Source organism: Radiomyces spectabilis (assembly GCF_025331425.1).
Source record: "Radiomyces spectabilis strain NRRL 2753 chromosome Unknown BYT42scaffold_2, whole genome shotgun sequence".
Taxonomy (NCBI): domain Eukaryota; kingdom Fungi; phylum Mucoromycota; class Mucoromycetes; order Mucorales; family Radiomycetaceae; genus Radiomyces; species Radiomyces spectabilis.
Genome location: NW_026251927.1, coordinates 1,118,815 through 1,139,432, shown reverse-complemented (window position 1 = coordinate 1,139,432; position 20,618 = coordinate 1,118,815). Strand labels below are relative to the sequence as shown.

General features: G+C 42.9%; 8 protein-coding genes across 8 annotated transcripts; 6 read left to right on the top strand and 2 right to left on the bottom strand.

The window, feature by feature from the left end:
* Positions 1 to 587: 587 nt before the first annotated feature.
* Positions 588 to 4,139, top strand: BYT42DRAFT_474927 (uncharacterized protein; the record flags this gene model as incomplete). The annotated part of the gene is made up of 14 exons (XM_051563600.1): positions 588 to 760; positions 830 to 890; positions 1,053 to 1,127; positions 1,271 to 1,346; positions 1,415 to 1,529; positions 1,589 to 1,659; positions 1,855 to 1,931; positions 2,003 to 2,278; positions 2,350 to 2,425; positions 2,486 to 2,660; positions 2,737 to 3,308; positions 3,389 to 3,513; positions 3,584 to 3,845; positions 3,934 to 4,139. 14 exons carry the CDS (start codon positions 588 to 590, stop codon positions 4,137 to 4,139), a joined length of 2,340 nt encoding a protein of 779 aa, XP_051427132.1.
* Positions 4,140 to 4,810: 671 nt separating this feature from the next.
* Positions 4,811 to 5,680, top strand: BYT42DRAFT_555987 (uncharacterized protein). The gene has a single exon (XM_051566730.1). The coding sequence runs from the start codon at positions 4,895 to 4,897 to the stop codon at positions 5,276 to 5,278; it is 384 nt and encodes a 127-aa protein (XP_051427131.1). The 5' UTR covers positions 4,811 to 4,894; the 3' UTR covers positions 5,279 to 5,680.
* A 593-nt stretch (positions 5,681 to 6,273) lies between these two features.
* On the top strand, positions 6,274 to 7,954 carry BYT42DRAFT_555982 (magnesium transporter). The gene is made up of 6 exons (XM_051566729.1): positions 6,274 to 6,504; positions 6,570 to 6,638; positions 6,711 to 6,801; positions 6,881 to 7,041; positions 7,114 to 7,405; positions 7,498 to 7,954. The coding sequence occupies exons 1-6, from the start codon at positions 6,393 to 6,395 to the stop codon at positions 7,811 to 7,813; spliced, it is 1,041 nt and encodes a 346-aa protein (XP_051427130.1). The 5' UTR covers positions 6,274 to 6,392; the 3' UTR covers positions 7,814 to 7,954.
* A 684-nt stretch (positions 7,955 to 8,638) lies between these two features.
* On the bottom strand, positions 8,639 to 9,446 carry BYT42DRAFT_555980 (uncharacterized protein). The gene is made up of 2 exons (XM_051566728.1): positions 9,270 to 9,446; positions 8,639 to 9,211 (listed from the first exon to the last, which is right to left on the bottom strand). The coding sequence occupies exons 1-2, from the start codon at positions 9,322 to 9,324 to the stop codon at positions 8,685 to 8,687; spliced, it is 582 nt and encodes a 193-aa protein (XP_051427129.1). The 5' UTR covers positions 9,325 to 9,446; the 3' UTR covers positions 8,639 to 8,684.
* Positions 9,447 to 10,238: 792 nt separating this feature from the next.
* On the top strand, positions 10,239 to 10,725 carry BYT42DRAFT_185083 (uncharacterized protein). Its single transcript, XM_051562435.1, has one exon. The coding sequence runs from the start codon at positions 10,331 to 10,333 to the stop codon at positions 10,649 to 10,651; it is 321 nt and encodes a 106-aa protein (XP_051427128.1). The 5' UTR covers positions 10,239 to 10,330; the 3' UTR covers positions 10,652 to 10,725.
* A 497-nt stretch (positions 10,726 to 11,222) lies between these two features.
* BYT42DRAFT_185076 (uncharacterized protein) lies at positions 11,223 to 13,312 on the top strand. Its single transcript, XM_051562434.1, has 2 exons — positions 11,223 to 11,806; positions 11,963 to 13,312. Exons 1-2 carry the CDS (start codon positions 11,503 to 11,505, stop codon positions 13,162 to 13,164), a joined length of 1,506 nt encoding a protein of 501 aa, XP_051427127.1. The 5' UTR covers positions 11,223 to 11,502; the 3' UTR covers positions 13,165 to 13,312.
* Positions 13,313 to 15,858: 2,546 nt separating this feature from the next.
* BYT42DRAFT_490379 (uncharacterized protein) lies at positions 15,859 to 16,404 on the top strand (the record flags this gene model as incomplete). The annotated part of the gene is made up of 2 exons (XM_051563998.1): positions 15,859 to 16,020; positions 16,081 to 16,404. 2 exons carry the CDS (start codon positions 15,859 to 15,861, stop codon positions 16,402 to 16,404), a joined length of 486 nt encoding a protein of 161 aa, XP_051427126.1.
* An 871-nt stretch (positions 16,405 to 17,275) lies between these two features.
* Positions 17,276 to 19,105, bottom strand: BYT42DRAFT_555965 (uncharacterized protein). The gene is made up of 2 exons (XM_051566727.1): positions 17,881 to 19,105; positions 17,276 to 17,821 (listed from the first exon to the last, which is right to left on the bottom strand). Exons 1-2 carry the CDS (start codon positions 18,811 to 18,813, stop codon positions 17,396 to 17,398), a joined length of 1,359 nt encoding a protein of 452 aa, XP_051427125.1. The 5' UTR covers positions 18,814 to 19,105; the 3' UTR covers positions 17,276 to 17,395.
* Positions 19,106 to 20,618: the final 1,513 nt, after the last annotated feature.

Sequence of the window (20,618 nt, the reverse complement as noted above, 5' to 3'; positions counted from 1 at the left end):
CTTTAAGTACGAGAATCATCCCTGTGTTAAGCAATTGGTATATCCTGTATTACAATATTGAAGAGCACGGCACATACTGTCGTACATCGTTTGAATGTGCCCTGCCTTGTCCGCTAACCTTTTGCCGCAAGATCTCTCTAGCTCGCTTTTCATCAGTAGCGAATCACGTCACATTTGTTGTTTGCTTACGAGCGTGTTCATCTAATAAAAACTAGTAGTGATACCCAGTCGAATGCTATCTAATCTGGCGTGTTATAGTTTTCATAATAAGCAGCATCTGGAGGTATGACAAGGAAAAAAAGCCAAGTCTGAAGAGCAGAATTAGCTTGGCTAAAAGCCGCTAGAATTGGATGTAACCTAGATTTGACCGGCGAAGCAATTTGAAAAGGTAATATGCCAGCCACTCCTCCGTTCATGATCAAGACCCGAAGCCGAAATGTGAAGAGATAAAAAAAATAAAAAAAAATCTGCCAATGCATAGTTACACAAGCAGATGAAAGTTCAATTTATGAGACGTTTTTTCTCAGTTTTATCACCTCTTTTTCCTTTCTTTCTTGTTCTGCATATTACGGTTGTGATTATCCAGCATGTCGTTTTTCACCAACCTGGCTTCCATGGTAACTGATTTGTTCCACGGTGATGATGATGAAGACAAGCGTGAAGAAGAATACATGAAAGAATATCATCGTTATGATTCTTTTGCTCCCGTTCGACACGGGGCTCGCGTGAAAACGTACGTCGACGGTCAAGATTATTGCTGGTAAGAAAACTAACAAGTATCAGACTTCAACTATGGATGCGCGGATCACAAATTAAACTCTGACCGTAGGGCTGTGTCTGAAGCCATCGAACACGCAAAGGAGTCGATTTTCATTGAGGATTGGTGGTTGGTAAGTGATGTTGACTTTGTTTTATCGGGCAACACAAAGGATTTGTATAACAAAGCTTATTCTTGTTTTATTTTTTCTCTCACTTTGAGTAGACGCCCGAATTGGTGAGTTTAGTAACGAGGAAGGATCATAAAATCATTTGACCAACGCGTCGTTTTTCAGTACCTTCGAAGACCGCCTGTCAAGTATCCTGAGTATCGTCTTGATGCTCTTTTGAAGAGAAAAGCAGAACAGGGCGTGAAAATTTATGTCGTTATTTACAAGGTAAGATGATGACACAGTGAAAAGAAGTTTATTACTGTATCGGGTTGTACTGCGTACCAAGATTTTTTTTTTCCCAAAAACATGCACACTTTTTTCCTCTGACATGTGCATTTTAGGAAGTGGAATTGGCACTGACACTTGACAGTGAGCATACGAAGAAAACACTGCAAGCCTTGCATGAAAATATTGTCGGTACGTTGCTCAATAAAGTTCGTTTCTCGCAGATCTATGACAACGTATCTAACTCTCGGGATGTTTAGTGCTTCGTCATCCTGATCACGCTATTGGTGGTACCTTTTTCTGGTCTCATCACGAAAAGTTTGTTGTGGTGGATAACCGCATCGCCTTCTTGGGCGGTATCGATTTGTGTTTCGGGTAACTATTTTTCGTTTATCGTATACTCCTCTCTTTCCCACTAATCATTTTTGATCTAGACGCTGGGATACGCATGCTCATCGACTGGCTGATTTCCACTATGCAGAACCTGGCTTGGAAATTTTCCCTGGTACGTCAATTTAAACTTATAAGATGGCGGACTTTTTTGGTTGGTGTGACCGATCACTGACGGTGGGCTTCCCTCGATATAGGTCAAGATTACAGCGATGCTCGTGTCCGTGATTTCGAAGATGGTAATATACAATGCCCATTGTGTCCAAAGGTTTCTTTTACTTACAATGTATATTTTACCAATGAATCACAGTGAAAAATTGGGATATGCGTTTGATTGATAAAACCGTCGTTCCGAGAATGCCATGGCACGACATGTCATTGTGTATCGTATGTGTTACCGGGAAACAGGTTTAACTACCGTTGTCACCGCCAAACTAAAACAATTTGGGAAAATGTAGCTTGGTGGACCTGTATTGGATGTCGCTCATCATTTCTGCGAACGGTGGAATTTCATCAAACACGAGAAAGCCATGGATCACGATAACGTGCCGTTCTTGCAACCCCCTCTTGGTGGTTTCGCTGGTCATCAGCGTTTCGTCATTCCTAATGAAGATCCAGAGAACCACCGTCATCAACGTCGTCGCTTCCAACATGGAACTCGCGGTGTCACCGGTACGTGCCGCGCTCAAGTCCTTCGTAGCAGCGGCGAGTGGAGCTTGGATATCCCTACAGAGGTAAGATGAAGTTTCTGCTCCAGCATGTTCCCGAACAGTGTTTATTCATCAGCAACCACTTTGAACCATAGCATTCTATTCAGAACGCCTACCTTGCTGCGATCTATGGTGCTGAGCACTATGTTTACATTGAAAATCAATTCTTCAGTAAGTGTACATCTATCAAAATTTAGAAAAGGATGTAATAATTCATCCCATTTTCTCTAGTTACTTCGACCGAAAAGGACGATGATTATATTTTGAAGAATTTGATTGGTCAAGCGATTGTCAACCGTATTATTCGTGCGCACGAAGAACGGTCCAAGTTTAAGGTCTTTGTCGTCATGCCATTGATGCCTGCCTTCCCAGCTGATCTCAGTACCAAGGAAGCAGCCACAGCTAGGTAAAACTTTCGTTTATCATCCTTTGCGTCGCAAATCCATAAAGAACTAAGCTGAACTATTTTTTTACGTTAATAGATTGGTGATGCATTATCAATATGTGTCGATCTCCCGTGGTGGCAAGAGTATTATTGATAAGCTTCAACAGGCGAATATTGATCCCAACGAATACATCCGCTTCTACAGTTTGAGAAGCTACGATCGCATCAACCGCAACAGAATGGAAGAGATGTTGGCTTCTCAAGCCGGTTACAGCAGCGAGGATCAACAGTTGAATGAAGCTGGTCAAAGAGATGAGGAACAACGAGCTCAATTTATTCGTCATGCTGGCGATCCCGATTTTGTTCGAGGCACAAAGGGCGAGAGCCGCGTCGACGACGAAGTGGAATATGCTCGTGTGGCTGGAAGAGAAGAAGCAGAAAGAATGCAAGAGGAGTACCGTCGCCGCGCCGAAGAGTACGATGGAGAACCTGGTATCGCTTCCGACTCGATCGCTCATAATGCCATGAAGGGTGGTGATCTTCAATCAGAACCCTGGGTGGATGATACAGCCACCAGTCAACCCCGAGATGAAGCAGCCGAAAAGGACGAAGCCCGTGATTATGTCAGCGAAGAACTCTACATCCATGCCAAACTTTTGATTGCTGATGGTAATAATGTTTGATCAAAAAAAAAAAGTGACCCTCGATCAACATCAAACCATATTAATTTTGTTTCCTCTTTTTTCCAGATCGTGTGGTGATTATGGGTTCCGCCAATTTGAATGATCGCTCGCAGTGTGGTGACCGCGATTCCGAGATTGCATTATTAGTGGAAGATCAGGACATGATCCCCTCCCGCATGAATGGACGTTATGTAAGTGAATAATTCAACGCTGCTACACATCGTCCAAAAACCACGACAACTGAGTGTGTCATTATTGTAGTATGAAGCTAGCCGATTTGCTGCCACTTTGCGTCGCAAATTGTGGAAAGAACATCTTGGATTGATCCCTGATCGTCCCACGGATGAAGTGAACGCGGATATGTTGCCTTTGCCTATTCCTCCCGTGGATACCACAGATTCTGAGGAGGATGCCATCGTTATGGATCCCTTGGGTGAGGAGACTTTGGAGTTATGGAATGATACCGCCAAAGTAAACACGGTTGCTTTCCGCGAAGTCTTCCATTGTGTTCCCGACGATAATGGTAAGAACGTGCCAACAATCCACTCGTGGCCCCTTTGAATATTTGGATTGACTTGTTTTTGTGCATTTTTTAGTCCGTGACTGGGAAGAATACAAGGCCTTCTATCCCGATCCCAGCCAGATCGATATCGGCCACGTATGGGATCCTGAAATGTCCGTTGAGACTATCCGTGGTCATCTGAGTGAAATTCGCGGTCATTTGGTAGAGTTCCCTCTTCATTTCTTGGAGAACATTGATTTGCAAGGCGAATCTATTCCCTTCATTAGCGATGTTGTGCAGGAACTGTATACCTAAGTTTATTTTTTGTTTATCTGTATATCCCCACTTCCAATATCCAATAAATTAGAAAATGCTGATCACTGAAATTATTCAGTGAGCCAGAAGAAAAAAAAAAATAGCTTTCCGGGACCCATGGAGATAAAGGAATGCCTTATCGTGAGAACGTGTTGCATCATGCCTGCATTCGGCGGTGGTGCCGAATGCTTGATTAGCCCCATAGCTTAAAGTATGCATGCTGAGCCAAAAAAAAATAAAAAAATAACAACCGTGGTAATGGAAAATGAGCAATTCTATGATATTTTGCCATGTGGCAACCATCTGCCGTTGCCATAAATAGCCTCAAATTCCCTTACACGGTTGTCGTGGGGGAAGGGGCGATTAATTACGAAAGGGAGTTTCTAGACTCCGACAAGGGCCACTTCGGTGGCGCGTACAAACACGTCAGATGAAAGGAGATCAGGAAAACTGGGAAGCTTGAAGAATTTTAATAACGTGAAGGCAGAAAAATGTTGAGTGTGGGGTAAAAAAAAGGTCTTGTGAAGGAAACACAGGGTGCCTGACAAAATAGGCGAAGGGCATCATCAAAGGGCAGACGGGAGATTAATACTCCGAAAGCTTCAAAATTTGAATCATCCGGAGCAAGACGGGAACGTGGGTCATCCGAAGGCAACAATGTGGAAATTAGGGATCTCCTTTTGTTCAGCCACTATAAAACCACAGACCAGACTGCGGCAGAAAGAAAAAAAAAAGTACCTGTGTACACATCTCACATGACTATCCTTGGAAGCTTACCATTGTTTGGATCCCTCTTCTCGTCTACGTCCAAACCTGACCGTATTCGCAAGAGCATCGCGCCCATCTCCACGGTTCTCAAGCGACAACAACCCTTTTCCACTTCCTCTATCCGCGCTTACCCTCATCCTCATCCGCAAGTCAAAGGAGCTGATGCGTACCACCACCATACAGGGTCGTCCCACACTGAACCTATTACCGAGAGCTCGATTATGAGTAATTTCCCTCGTCCCAATCTCATGCCAACGTTACACTTTTCCTTGTTCGGACTTCAGTCCCCACCCAACTCTGACGATACTTTCAAAACCAAAAAATGCTCCAATTGCGCAGGTCCTCATTCAACCGATTTCTGTCCCTGCTAGACCATACCAGTTGCTTATTGTTGTTTCTTTTTTTTTTACTTCTCTGTATCATATTGCGTGTTCTTGTTTATTACCTTGATTTACTTTTTTTTATTTTCTTTGTGTTTCCATATACAATCTTTAAATATTTGGATTTCAAACCACAGTATCTCTTTACATGCTTCTTTTCTCTGGTGTCCTGATGAGTGCAGCAGTTCTTTGATTCAGTTGCAATTACTCTGTACGATATGACAGACAGATCAAGCAAATGCCCCATGCAAACAGGATCTTGACATTTACAAGATTATAAAAGTCGTCAACCCAAAACGGCAATGCTCTGCAATGCATCAGCTAGACAAAAGAACATCATATTGTTACACAAGGATTTGAAAATTTTTATTTCAGAATGACATTTTTCCAAATACACTGTGTTGCTGTGTTTTAGCACGCCAAGTAAATGAAATATGCAAAAAGCGATAAGCGAACACATGGCAGCATAGACGGTGTGAGTGATCATGACAGGTTCACGTTCAACTTTTCACTTTTTTTTCGCATTTTTGGTGTAGGTCCCTTTCAGCATTATATGCATCCACCACTTGGTAGTTTATGCAATTAATGCTTCAACACTATGCTTTTAAGTGCGTAGTCGAGGCGATCGTTTCTAGAGGTTACATCATGAATATTTACAAATCACGGTTACTGTGTGTCGAGAAACCATACTAGTACCCCATGTCGGCACTTTTTTTTTCAGGAGAAGCGTAACCGTTCCCATGAAGATCACATAGTTTTGCGAGACATTATTGATAGATTGTCATGGCGTCATAAACAAAAGCACAAAGAATAACAACTGGTCTCTACATGATTTATCTTTACTCAATTCCTTCTACAGAGTTGTTGTAAGATAGGTCATCATTGACTATCTCAAAGGACATCCAAAAATTGAAAAAAGATACAGTGAACAAACTGGATGAAATTCTGTTTAACAACACGAGCCCCTTCTTTTAAGCTCTAACCATCTTTTTTTAACGTAAAGAACGACCCGTCTATTCTTTTTAAGTGCCAACATTTTAATATTTCTTTTCTTTTTCCCTTTTGTTCATTTCGTCCTTTGCTCCTGTCTTTTTTCTTCGCCAGTATGTTTGAGGAAAAATATATTGGTCTTATTCTCGCTATGAGTTCAAGTGTTTTTATTGGACTGTCATTCATTATCACCAAGAAGGGGCTAATGAATGCCCGACAATACCACGGTACATGCTAAATGAGGGCATGTTACGTTCCATGGCAGTAGCTAATCTTGCCATGCTGCAATTAGGCGTCTCAGCTGTTGACGGGAAACATCATTATCTGAAAAATTGGACGTGGTGGACCGGCATAGGCACCAGTAAGTGGACATTGATTTTGCAAAATGTGAAAGATGGATCCACTCAACGGCACTACACTTTTTTTCGCATAGTGGCTGTGGGTGAAATTTTGAATTTCTCTGCGTATTCTTTTGCACCACCGATCCTTGTCACTCCATTGGGTGCATTAAGCGTTATTCTTGGGTAAGAATAGCAGTGATATCTGGGATGTATGAATGAATGTCTGGCAGCTTTGTGATATTCATCGAAAAGCGATCTATAGCGCTATTTTCGCGTCGATATTTTTGAAGGAGCGTCTCGGTGCCATTGGGAAAATCGGATGCATGCTCTCAGTTGTAGGCGCACTGATAGTGGTACTTCATGCGCCGGCGGACAAAGAAGTTTCATCCATTGATGAATTATTATTTTATGCCTTGCAACCCGGTAAGCATGATGTGATTAGCCTCAACGTACTGGAATGCTAAAAGAAAAGGGATTATTATCTGCTGTAAAAAGGCTTCATGATGTATTGCACACTTGTGGTGACAGTGAGCCTGTTCATGATCTATAAAGTAGTACCACGTTATGGGAAGCGGAACCCGTTTATCTATGTTTCTATATGCTCGCTCGTAGGCTCTGTATCGGTGATGGCCATCAAAGCCTTTGGTTTTGCATTGAAGCTGACGATTGCTGGCAATAATCAGTTCACCCATCCATCTACCTATGTCTTTGGAATAGTGGTCGCTGTATGTATTGTGACTCAAATGAATTATTTCAACAAAGCCTTGGATCAATTTTCCACCAACGTGTAAGTGTGTTCTCTCGTGATGATAGTTTTTTTTTTCCCTGTTGGTTTTACTAACTGGACGGCCTATGTCATCCGTGGTATTGCCAAATTAGTGTCAATCCCATTTACTTTGTTTGCTTTACTACTGCCACGATTGCGGCTTCAGCGATTCTGTTTCACGGTTTCAATACCAATGATCTTGTCAATATTATCTCGTTGATGAGTGGGTTTATCATCATTTTTGCCGGGGTTTATCTCTTGGACTCAATTGCGCGGGCCACCACAAACGAAGCCAGTCATTCAGATAACCGATATGGTGAAGACGAACGGCTGCTGATGAGTGAAGTTAATATGATGGAAAATGAAGATTGCGTCAACCTGAACGAATTCGAGGATACCTTTCATAGCCAACCTATGATCATGCGATGATTAACATTCCCATGTTCCACTAACCGTTATATCCTTCAATCCATATATTTGTCTCTTCTTATTGTATTCATAGCTACATCCATTCTTTAGATTGTTCACGTCTTGTTTAAATTGAACGTTTTCTTTTTTTTTTTTCTCTCTTATCTGCCCTTATTAAAAGTGCAAAATGCTGATCTCTACTTTTATATCTATCATATAAGTACATTCTTCAGTACAGTAGTATTCGAATCATGTTCTTGCGGTGAAAAGCTCCCAATTTAAAGTAGAGGATCTGGACCCAAGAATAGCGTACTTAATTTACGCGTTGCATCTAACCGCACGAGAATGAACAGTTCTTAACGTCAACATGACGTACCATCTTGTAGTTTACTATCGACCAGCGCCTTTATCCAAGCTGTGGTAAAGATCTACCTGTGTTAAATGTTTTCTCAAGATAACAAAAGACTGTTCTCCTTGAGAATAATTGGTGGGTGAATCACCCTTTTCCAGCTTCCAAAATTGGGCGTAAACAAGTCGATAAAGGACCAAAGACAGGGACAATAAGAAAAGAGAAAGAGAAAATAGGCTATGTCGTTATCATTTGCTGTTGAAGATGTCGTATTTCTAAAAGGAAATCGGAAGAATATAGGATAGAATCTCCCATCTGTCCTTTTGTTTGTCCATGCAATGCTTACTATCGGAGAGTTTGAAGTTGCCAAACTCCGCAATATCAACCGGTGGAGGTCAACTAGAATTGTCATTCATTCACTGGCGTCACAGTCGTTTTCGCCGAAATCAGATGGGGAATCCAACATCATAAAAAAGGGTCCTTGAACGAGTAATAATATACAATAAACACGTGGAAATGCATTTCTTTATTCATAATAACATTTTAATCCATGGCAGGCGGCGAGGAGGTCATTGGAGGGATGATCTTTTTAAACTCTTCAAAGTCAATATAACCATCCTTGTTGGTATCTGCATCCTCCATCATGTTTTTGATCTCGTCAGGCGACAATTTTTCGCCAAGCTTGTTCAATACTTCTTCCAGTTCTTTTCTGCTGATTTGCCCATCTTGGTTCTTGTCGAAAGCTTTGAAACATTCCATCAGCTCATCTTCCTCGTGGTAACTCATGCGCTGGTTGTTGAAGCTTTTATGTCGGTTATCTGTGGGAGGATACGACTTGGTTTTTCGCAGATTCTCGTCTTGTGATTGCCCTTCGTCGTCTTTTGGCATCAGCTTGTCCATTGCTGAAACAAATTCGTCAAAGTCAATGACATCGTCCTTGTTCTTATCTATAGCTTGCACAAGGCTCTTCAAATGCTTTTCGTCCGATGCAACGCCGAGACTCTTGAGAATATTCTCGAATTCCTCGAGTGTGATGCTTCCATCCTTGTCGTGATCGTACAGTTGAAAAGCTATGTTTTATCCGTGTCAATTCGCGGTGCATTGATCGCATTCGCACTCTAGAAATACCTTCTTTCAAAGAAGCCAACTCGTCTTTGTTAATTTTAGCTGAAGAATCACTCATATTAATATTCGTTACGTGAAAAAAGAAGTATATGACAGGACTTGGCAAGGAATTTATAGCAGTTTTCACGAACTCAGCCTGAGCCCGTTTCGGTTTCCTAATGAAGAAATATAATCTCAGACGATTGGCGCGACGTAAACTGATCGTCATTGACGATCCAACCGTAACCGACAATGACACAAATCTTTAGAAAAGCTAGATATAACAATTATCATTTCCCCCAACATCAGTGATTCAAATACCGTGATATTTACCCTAGGCACATTCATCTACTGATAATCATTTTCGGACGCGGCATCCCTGAAACCGTTATTTATGACAGGAGGATCGTCAACACCACCTATTATTCGGGAAGCCTGATCGATACACAGGAAAAGAATGTAACGCTTATCGCCGCTGTAATTGATGGTCTTTCTTGAAAAGTGGATCATGTGGTGCTATGAACAAACTCGCTACTTTTAGATTAAGCAATCTGACTAACGGAAGATATGAGTTTCGACAGATCAGTTTAATCCAATCGTCCATGCCAAAAAGTCGTGAAATGAAAACCCAGACTGAGATGACAAATGAAGATGATTTTTATTGAACGTTTATTTTGTCACTGTCGCCGCTTGACGAAGGTTTGCTCGCGGTTTTCCTGTATCGCCTCCGCCTGGGATTACGGCAGCCGTCGCTGACGCTGTTGGCGGTATCGTTGTCAATGAAGTTGCTTCTTGTGTTTTTTAATCTGCAATAAATTATCTCTTAGTATTCAATCTTTAGAGCCAATGTGTGGTATCGGGAAAGACATACTTGGGGTTCATGAGGACCATGCTGCGGAAGAGGCCGTGCATCCTTTTTGGTATAAATGTGCTGTACAGTATGAATACTGTCATTACGTTCTTGAAAATAAACATTTGAGATGTCTTTTTCCACATCAAGTCTCTGTTTTTATTTATAAGCTCGTAGACAAAGAAATGCAATCGAACATGGATTTCTATCCCAGCTATTACAAGGTCGGACAATCATGCTGCTTCCACTTTCGATTGTAGAATGTCATCTTTTGTTTGCTTCTTTGGGACTCTGCTGTATTACCACCTATCCCCCCCCGTTTTATTTATTTACTATGCATCGCAGCGGGTGTTATGATACTTCTCACGAGGATTCCCAACATGACCGATTTAAATGGCGGTATATCATGGAAGTCTTAAAAAATGGGCACTCACCGCGTCTGTCAAAGGTCTTTTCTTTTTATTTTTCGAACCTCTATCCTACCTTTCAAATTGTCTTTTTTTCTTGCCTGGGACACTCAAGACTGTCGTTGAAGCAAGCGGAACATGAAGGGTAGGTCGTCGTACTCAGGCTTTCTTTTTTTTCTTTCCTTTCTAGGTGTACTCCTGCTGCGAAAGAAAGGCGCCACAAAGAGTAAACGAGCCGGCAGAATATGCTTCACTTTTCCACGTCCTCAAGTGCGAGAGACTTGCAATCGACGTGAATCAAGTCGGAATATGCGAAACATTGCCCTTGAGGGATTTATGGGATAATCCAGGCCTATAGTCTTCACTCGTCAGTTTGAATTTGCTCACGAAGAAGAAGAGGACGAACGAGTTCTTCGCACGCCAATTTCTTTGCCCAAATATAAGGAAAGACAAATTCCCAAAATAGCAATTTCCTTTTTCGACCGTCTGACCTTTTTTTTTGGAAGAAACAAGAAAAAATAGTGGAAACATTGAAGCATACCCTGCATTTTGGCATTCCGAATTTTCACCATCCGAGAATATCAACAAAATGGACACAAAAAACTTTCTGACAGCGCAAGCGTGAACTCAACGCACGAGTGGCTTGTTCGGTGCCAAATGATAAATGGGCTGTGCCTGAGCCATACTTCAAACACCACTTGATCTTTTTAGCGTAAATGGCAGCTTTTGATACAATCTACGTTATATGTATGAGTCTATGTATAGCCATATGAAGATTTGATGGATGTTGTTCATCGTAAAATTTCGCTGCAATGTTAGCATCGCAAAGATTCACTGCCAGCGCTCTTGAAGATCTGCGAAAGTACAAAATGCCTTTCTTGGAAACCGTGGCGGTGATTTTTCAAACCGCGAGATTAAATTCGTATAGTTGCAACATTGGTTCTGAAAAAGAAAAAAATTACAGTGTTGGTTTGTCTCTCATTGTTTTCTTTTTTTTTGAATGCCAGTGCGCAAACCATCACAATACCGCCCTTTTGTCGATCGCGTATTTCTGCCTGCGGTTCGCACTTTGCTAACTGTAGTAGGGCTATTCGCTCTTATTGCAGCCACTTGGATAGAGACCAGTCCCTCCATCGACAGTTGCGGGTTCCGAAGCAACATGGCGATCCTCGACGTCTCAGTTTATCGCAATATATCTGAACACCTCGATGCACCTGATACGGTGACGTTTGGACTCTGGAAGCACTGTTTTATATATTCTCGAAACTGTACTTGCGCCGATACGAAGCTTAATTATGAAGTCAGTAAGTGTGGTTTCCGAGCAGCTGTTTTTGTTGTTATTATGAACCTTATCCCAATCTAATTATCCTCAATTTTCTCCCCTGCTTTTCTTCCCATCCTGTCTCCTTGGCAACAACAATTTCTCCCTGCTTCGACGAAAAAAAAAAAAAAAAAAAAAGATGCGCTTCAAGTTCTTTCATATGCAATCAGTAACCAGTCATCGTCATTGAACACGACAATTCCCGAGTTTGATTATACACCTTCGTATACGCGCGTCGTTCCGTTGATCATGGCCAGCGTATTCGGTATCGTTGCGATACTGTTCAATGTTTGGAGCAACCGTCAAGTGGTAGCTTATCGTCGCAGCTGGAGCTGTTGGATCAACGTAGGGGTGGACGCGATCGCTGTCGGTCTTATCGCGCTTGCGTTGGGTTGCACTTACCGCTCTTATTCTCAAAATATTGAGGCGGCTTGCCAAGTTTTAGCGACCCGCGATGTGCACTGTGCCAACACTTCGGTGGGATTGGAAGTGATTTTATTCGCTATTGCCATTGGTTGCTTAACGTTGGCCTGCATCTTATGGGTGTCAAGAGGCCTTCAATTCATATCAGGGGATGCTACTTCGCAGCAAATTGATTCGTTTGTTTCTGAAAAATTCCCAGACGACAAACTACAGGGATACAAGTCGTTTCAGCGTGGTCGAACTCCGTCACCGATGAACCGTCGCGATGATGCCGTGGCCGCGTGGCAAGATGCGACGCATGCTTTTGATCACGAAACGAATCACGCACGACACCACAGCCAGGGATCGTCATTCTTATTAAGCAATTTTCACTTAAGACCACCACCCCATATTCGGATAGGCGAACAACAACAAGTGCCTAATGCTTCTCATGATTGGTATCACGATGCAGAAGCCGAGACCCAGGCCGCGGCCATTGGTCATTTGTACGACGACGTCGAACTAATTCCGCCGACGCTTCCCTACGCAAACAAGCGACCGAAACCCGTGCGACAGAGTTCAGGCAATACATTTGGTGCTAGCGAGATGCTTGGCCATTCTCGAGCCTCAACAGCGAGTACACTCGAGGATATGTATTCCGTCCAGCGACGGCACCCTTCCACGGATCTTTCCTCATTTCGCGATTCTCGAGGTTCCTTTTGCATCACACCGACTCAAAATTACAGTCCTTCTCCTCATGGCTCGTTTGACAGCATTGCAGAATATGATCCACCCTCGACGTCGCCAACAACAGTGCCCACACTACAAACCCCTCCTCCACCAACAGGCCAGGTTCTCCATCCCTTGAATCGAAAAGTCATCCGAGATCAACGTATAGGCGCTTATCTTCAGACAAGGCCCGCCTCTTCATCTAGTTAGTCCCATTTTTTGTATCATAGCCCATATAGTTCCCTTTTTTTTTCTTCATGCGAACCCCTTTTTATTATCCATTGCTACTACGTATATTACATGTTTACCATTTGTTTTTCTGTAAAAATAGACTGTCTCGTTCAACTTTAGTTTGTGGTTTTTCATTTTTTTTCTTTATATTGTTTAGTATTGCAATTTCGCGCGACGATCTTCCTGAAGCTTCATTGTACCAATTAAGGAAATCTGATTCAGTCTTTTTAACGCCACAACATCCATCTTTTCTGGTTCCGTTCGATGCACAATTACTATGGAACTGCACACGGTTGACAAAGTTGCCAACACCCAGATTTGTGGGTCTTCACCGCTTCGCGCTCCGAGAGCGGGATGTTTCGTTTTGTAACGCCGGGAGAGTTGTGGGTTAAGCAAGCCACATTGACTTTGTTAGTCGTTATCATGCTTCTGCGGCTCACTTGACATTTTGGCTGCCATACTTTATACCCACATTGAAGCAAACTGTAAGCTTAATAGCAATATCAACACATGCTGCTGTCACCAAGTTACAAGAGCACTGTGGGTCTGAGATCGCTGGTTATTAACAGTAACACAGTCCTCCACCTAGTCAAAGCTGTCCTGCGGATACGTTGCTGTGGCAACAACATTCCATTACGGATATGCTTCCACAATTATGTGATATTGTTCTGTTACAATAAGAAGCGTTGATTTAAACATCTCAATAACATTTGCACAGCCCAGGAGCAGAAGAAACGCCCAGCGTTGGAAGCTTCATTGCAAAAGCGAGCTGTGTATTCACTATTTTGATTCGCAAAACTGATGCTCATTGCAGATAAGGAACTAGAAGATCGTAATAGAAACCGTTGCCAAGCGATATATTAATAACCTAGTTACCAAACGTGAGAAAACGAAACAGGGCAACCGCTTCTAGACAATTATCAACTCAATTGTTTCAAAATGTCATATGCTGTGATCGACTAGACCCATTATTTGGGTTGGTTACGGTTCTCAGAGATTAGCACACGGTCGTGCATCCATGGCGACAACTTGTCGGGCTGGCACCATATCCATCAATTTCCATTTATCGCTGTATTCATTGCCCTACTTTGACTGGCCTCGAACTTTTTCTTTGCTGTATATTTCACCTGATGAGTATGAACTCTTGTCGTAATCCTGGCAAATCAGTGTGCCAGAATTACTGTTCCTTAATCGTGAACAGCTGATGTTTCTTTGCAACCAATGACGAAAAGAATGAAGCACTGAATGCGCCGAATCTAGTTTCGTCTCGAGATCGTAGCCATGATCATCATGAATTACAGATGTAACAAACAAGTACATTGTTAGTGTTATTTGGAATTTACTGTCACAACCTAAACACATGGAACTTTATTTCGAGAGAGTCGATTGACAACTCGTAGACACCTCTAATCAAAAATTCACTCGAGTCTGTCCTCGAAAAACGTTTTTTTTTTCCGCCGATTTCGCCATTTTGTGGAATATGTGGGACTTTTTTGGTAACTTTTTTTTGGCTGCTCGGACCCTTTTTCGATTGTCTTTCCTAGTACGAAAAAAAAGAGCTTTTTGGAGGCAAAAGAAGGGCTATTCCCGTACTTACAAACGTCATACACCATTCTCATTATGCAAAAGGGCAAGGTACTGTAAAATCATCGCCCTGTTTCTTGGCAAAAGCATCCCAATTTTTTGGACCAAAGAGCTAATGCTTTTCCAAAAACTGCCTAGACCCGAAGAGCCGTTCTCTGCACGGCACACTTTGGGCGGGGGATTTGTGTAACCATGGACTTTCTGAGTTCAAATGAAGACCATTTCGGCAAAGTGAGTGAGACTTCTTCCCTTTGATATTACAGTTACATCATTGCCAAGTGCTTTTCGATATAGTCTAGCAAAGACACTAAATTACAGAATAGTAAATAGATCGACGGTTATACTATGGAGGTGGCAGATAAAGTGTGGAAATCGAACCCCCGAGATCGTCATGAGGTTATTTTTTATCCGATAATCATCGGACCTTCATACCGCTTCGATACACTTTCAAATACCAAAGAGTACCATTTGTGAGAGGGCTTCGGCGGTCCTTGGATTTTGCCGTTCCATAACATTATACACGGCGATATAAATATCGTTATCATTATCGTTTTATTATTCGTGATTATTGCCTCATATATCCTTCATTTTTTTCTTTTTGTTGCTTTTTGTTTTCTTTTTTATCTGGATCCATTCTTTTTTCTCTTCTTTCTCTCCTGCCCCCGCATTTGGTATGTCTTCTCGCAATCCAGCTGCGCCGCCACCACCTCCTCCTCAGCATCATTCTCCATACGGAGGCAATGCTCCATCGTGGTCCACCTTGTCTACCACGATAGGTACGGGCGATGAATCTCCAAATGAGTTCAATGGTATGTCTTATAAATGTGGTATCTGTCTACCCTGTTGGTTTTACTAACCGTCATTGATGAAGGTGAAAAGCCTCCGGAATATACTATTAGACAAATCGATGATCCTGAAAACTTGAAGAATCGCCATCGTCGACGACCACTAACTGAAAGAAACCGGTGTGTGCGTTGCTGTTGCTGCGCTTGTTGCTTACCGGTGTGGGCACGCTGGCTCGTATGGTTCATTATCATTGCTATCATCATTGTGATCATTGTTCTTGTCTGTCTGCTCGCCACATTCAAAATGCCCACCATCAATTTCGCTGGAATCGCCCCTGCAAGCGTGGCCAATAGTCTGAGCCCCATCAGCTTCAGCGGTAACAGCCTCAACGTTAAATTCAACCTTATCGTCAATATCCAAAATCCAAATGTGCTTCCTATCAAGCTTTCCAGCGTCAATGCAACAGTAAGTGTGAATCGTTGACTTATTGTTGACATGTAACTGTTTGCTCAACAACCTCGTTAGGCATTCTATCCAACAGCAGCAGGTCGTACCCCTATTGGTGGTGGATTTTTACCCTACCAATATGTACCGAAACAAAGTGACTTCAATTTTACCTATCCATTTGCAATCAAGTACAACCCAAGTCAGGATTCTGATCAAACAATACTGGACAGCATAGCTGACAAATGCGGATTAACTGGTGGCGGGAAACAAGATTTGAACATTGATTATGATATTCATCTGACCGCAAAAGTACTTTTTGTCACCGTTCATCCTACGATTTCATCCAGCGCCTCTTTTCCTTGTCCGCTTGATGTAAGTTTTGCCCCTCAGCTCCGCAGTTGAATAGAGTTTAATGTCTTTTTTTGATGTTAGGGTAACACCTTGCCTGGAATGTCGGCCAATGCTATGGGCAGTATGCTCGGCGGGTCTTCATCCGACAATGACTCTCATTAGTTCACTCTATCTGTAAATAACTGTATATTTCTCATTTTAAAAAAGATTTCTGTACATGTGACATATACCCTCGTTTGTGTTGTCTTTTTTTTTCTGTTCTTTTTCAATACATACAGCTTTGCTTTTCGAGTAAATTAGTTACGTTTCCAAGTGAATAAGTTGGCTCTTTTATCAGCCACTTTGGGACCGCCAAAATTCATGTTGATTCCTCTTGAAGAGGACGTTAGCATAATCAATGAAAGACGTCGGCGTCATAAATAATGACTCTGAAAAAATCCAAGGACCGGTTCAAACAAACCACAATGATGTTTATTTGTTATGGTTGATAGAACTCTTTAGATGAAGATGCAGGGCAGGCGGATTACATTTCAGTGAAACAATAAGGCGGTCATTGAATCGCGAACGTGCCACGTGAAGAAACGCGTAATCGTATTAGAAAGAAAAAGACCCTGCATATCCCTTTCATTTCTGATGGCAGTAAACAATATGTTTTCTCGTTGAAGTTCTGCAGCACTTCTTGACAGTATAATAGCTGAAATGTGAGGACAAATCACGGACGAGACTCAAACAGCATCTAAAGCTTTAAAATTGAAACTTTGAGTCAAACTCTTACCGAAAAAGGACCGGTTATCGAGGGCAATGTATTTATTATGCAAAACTTGACATGGGGAAGAAACTAACATATTTGTTTGAGAGATCGGTGCGTTTTATGAAAAAAGTTGGAGGAGAAAAGGGAGTAAAGGCAAAAAGGATGATGCAGCGAAAAAAAAAAAAAAAAAAAAGAGTCGATGGATTAAACGACGAGTATTAATGTAAAAACAAAACAAAAACAACAGATTAAGTATGCTTTTTGATGAGCTGATAACAGGAGAAAAATAAGTTATGAGTTGTTCGTTCTTTGACGCTGTCGTTGATAATAAGCATTGGATAATCGCTTGTCGGCTTCCATATGTGGTGAACCAAAACCGGCCGGTTTTCCTAGTGGTGCATTATCGTCTTCGTCTTCTACTTCTTCTTGGATACCCCCATTGAATCGTTGAAAGTTATTCCACAAGCCATTGGTGGGCGGATACATGGGGAGTTGTCCGTACATATTGTTGGCTGCAGGCATTCCCATCATCGACATTCGAGGATCCATCATGGGCATACCAACCATATTCATACCGTTCATCATGGGCATACGTGGATCCATCATGGGCATCGATCCCATCATCGCGAAACGAGGATCCATCACAGGCATGCCCATGTTCATTCCCATACCGTAACCCATCATGTTCATCATATAAGGATTGGCACCCATCATCGCCTATGATGACAACGTTAAGGATATGTATTCCCATTATTAACAATCAGAAATACACATACCTGCTGCTGTTGCATCATTTGCTGTCGTTGCTCAAACATGATACGCTCTTGTTCCAGCATGTGCTCTCTCTCCATATCCATCGTCCTTCCTTTGGATGCTTCCTTTTCCTTCTTTTCATGCTCCAATTGAGATATCACGCCAATGAGCCCGGCTTTGGGTTGGGGAGGTTTGTTAGGTAATTGCACCAATGGTTGACCCGATGCTCGCGCCAGCTCTTCTTGGGAATGTACAGGCAGATGTTCACGTCTATAGTTATCTAATAAACTGTTGTGCGTCAAGTGTGGTTCGCCTAAATGCGACATGCCGGCTCCATCCATATATCCATCGTCGCCCCCGTAAACGCTGCCGTCGTATACATTATGCGGATCATTGTAATAGCCAAAAAACGGCGCTGCCGCACCACCCATCATCATACGGGGATCCACCGACGCTGTATCCCACTGTTGTTGGTGCTGTGGATAGATGGATCGACGATCGAAATCGCCATTGACCGATGCAGCGCCCGAAGGTCTTGAAGAAAGAGGAGCCGGTGTCCAACGATGGCCCATGGGAGGAGCTGGGGACGATAAATTGACGGAAGCCACGGATCGAGCTGGACGGCCCACTGCGGCAGTAGGATTTCGAAAGCGAGTACCGGGAAGACTGTTATCCGAGTCGCTAGGTGTCATACTTTGAATACTGGAGCGACTATCACCACTGGCAGAAGCAGCCACTTGATTGCTCGGTACATTGCGTGGACCTCGGTTGGGCGCATATGCACCAGGTTTCACTGCATTGACAGGTGGTTCGGCAGATTTAGGTATATCCACCGTGTGGCTTAACCGATCAGAAGCAACACTGGATGTAGAATCACGGGCTTGCTGCATTGACAAGGGAGACGGTACCGGTTGGATTGATTTTTCTTTGGACTGTGCATCATGGAAGGCTGGCATATCACCAAATATGCTTTGTGCAAAATCGTCGCTGCCACCAATCTGCGGTAACCCGAGGGAGTGATTGACTTTGGAGTCGGTACCTGACAGCGATGTTTGTGATGAACCTGTACTGGTTTTGGAATGTGGACTGACAAGTTGCGGGAGGTGAGATGGTGTAGCCCCATTTTGATGATGTGTAGGTAAGGATGCTTCGGATTTTGATACTGGTAGTTGTCGCTTGAATATTGAACTGACATTGTCATAGTCGGCACTATCGCTTTCATTTTCACTATCATCATTGTCGTCGTCTTCGTCGTCGTCGTCTTCTTCTTCATCTTCGCTATCGTCGCTGGCATAAATTATCTGTTTTGAACGACTGTGCGGAGGACGTGCCATTGCGAAAGAAGCCGGTCGCTGAAGTTGATTGGACGAGGACATCATGGACATTCTATTGGTGGAGAGTATTTGGGCACTAGCTGCCGAGTTCTTTCGGGGCATATCAGCATGCGACGGCAGCGCATTGGATAACAGAGGCATACTATTGGTTCGACCGTTGGTCAGATTAGGTGTTGGTGGCAAAAGAGGGGCAGTTTGCTGAGTTCTCAATTTGTGAGCGAGAATTCCTGCAAAAGTTGCTTTATTATCGAGCAACGTAGTGTCACGGGTCTCCACTTGAGCAACGTCGGCTAATTCCAAGAATAAACGTGGTTGTTCACCAAATACAGGTTCGCCAAAGTTGAGCGCATTGATGTGATTGGGATCGTCCAACAAGCGGGAAGGTCTTCCATAAAGTTTAAAAGCATCGAATATACCAATAAGCCACTGTATCAATTCATCGGGAGTAGCAGCCATGAGCAAAGCACTGGAGGCGGATGGTGTTGTATTTTGATCTCCGTTTAGATAAACGGTTCCTTCCACTTTCAGGAGCACGGCCGCGTTGATAAGTTGCGGAGACTCCGGATAAATTGTGTATGCTTGTACGACATTGAGGATCTTCATAATAGGGTCCTTGGCCTTTTTAGACGGAAAGAGCAACAACTGCCCTCGTGACGGAATGGATTTTTTGCCAAATAATTTCTTCTTCTCACTTTTGTCCGACACAACCGCCCAATATTTCTGCCATTCGGTTGCGCCTGTGGAACGTACTTGAAGAAAACCCTCCACTTTGGAACCGCGCTTCTTTAAAATGTCAGAGAAGGAGGATCGCACGATAAGTTGCCTTGTGTACATTTCTTGAAGTCTCGAACATTCAAAACTTGATAAACGAATGGCACGAATCCACATGCTGCGCATCTCGTCGTCTGCGGCTTGGAAGAGATACCGATTAGCTCCAGCTGAGTTGAGAGCAAAAATATTTTGTTGCGGTGACTGGTCGTGCATTACACCGTCCTCCACATACTCCACTTTGGCGTCCATGATATTGATATACTGTGGTAACGCCATTTGGACGGATTCCTCTTGCTCGGCTTCCCAGAAAGTCAATACAGGTCCGCACAATTCGATATAGCAGCGAGTCCATTTTCTGTTGGCACAAGGTTTTCCGTCGGTATTCAATTCATTTAGTTTGAAAAGGTAACCTTCGGTGTACACTTTTTGGTGGTACGTTTCAAATAGCTTCTGTATGCCAGTCATATCGGAAGGAACAGGTGCTGTAGATTTAGAAGGTTGGTTCGCGGGTTTCATGAAACGAGCCGGTCTCGGTGAATCGGCATACATGGCCAAGTTACGGACCGACATTGGGCGAGAGAAAGAGCTTGAAAATGAGGGCGAGGAATGCATAAGTGATTGACTGTGAATGGATGAGGGTCGATGAACGTTGGCAG

Bases quoted from the DNA above. Each gene is read 5' to 3' on its own strand.
- BYT42DRAFT_555982 (XM_051566729.1), top strand. From the start codon at position 6,393: ATGTTTGAGGAAAAATATATTGGTCTTATTCTCGCTATGAGTTCAAGT. The intron at 6,639-6,710 runs GTAAGTGGACAT...TTTTTCGCATAG, and splicing joins GTGGACCGGCATAGGCACCA to TGGCTGTGGGTGAAATTTTG. The intron at 7,406-7,497 runs GTAAGTGTGTTC...TTGCCAAATTAG, and splicing joins GATCAATTTTCCACCAACGT to TGTCAATCCCATTTACTTTG.
- BYT42DRAFT_185076 (XM_051562434.1), top strand. From the start codon at position 11,503: ATGCCAGTGCGCAAACCATCACAATACCGCCCTTTTGTCGATCGCGTA. The intron at 11,807-11,962 runs GTAAGTGTGGTT...AAAAAAAAAAAG, and splicing joins GAAGCTTAATTATGAAGTCA to ATGCGCTTCAAGTTCTTTCA.
- BYT42DRAFT_555980 (XM_051566728.1), bottom strand. From the start codon at position 9,324: ATGAGTGATTCTTCAGCTAAAATTAACAAAGACGAGTTGGCTTCTTTG. The intron at 9,212-9,269 runs GTATTTCTAGAG...GATAAAACATAG, and splicing joins GTTGGCTTCTTTGAAAGAAG to CTTTTCAACTGTACGATCAC.
- BYT42DRAFT_555965 (XM_051566727.1), bottom strand. From the start codon at position 18,813: ATGCCAGCCTTCCATGATGCACAGTCCAAAGAAAAATCAATCCAACCG. The intron at 17,822-17,880 runs GTATGTGTATTT...TTGTCATCATAG, and splicing joins AAATGATGCAACAGCAGCAG to GCGATGATGGGTGCCAATCC.
- BYT42DRAFT_555987 (XM_051566730.1), top strand. From the start codon at position 4,895: ATGACTATCCTTGGAAGCTTACCATTGTTTGGATCCCTCTTCTCGTCT.
- BYT42DRAFT_185083 (XM_051562435.1), top strand. From the start codon at position 10,331: ATGCTGCTTCCACTTTCGATTGTAGAATGTCATCTTTTGTTTGCTTCT.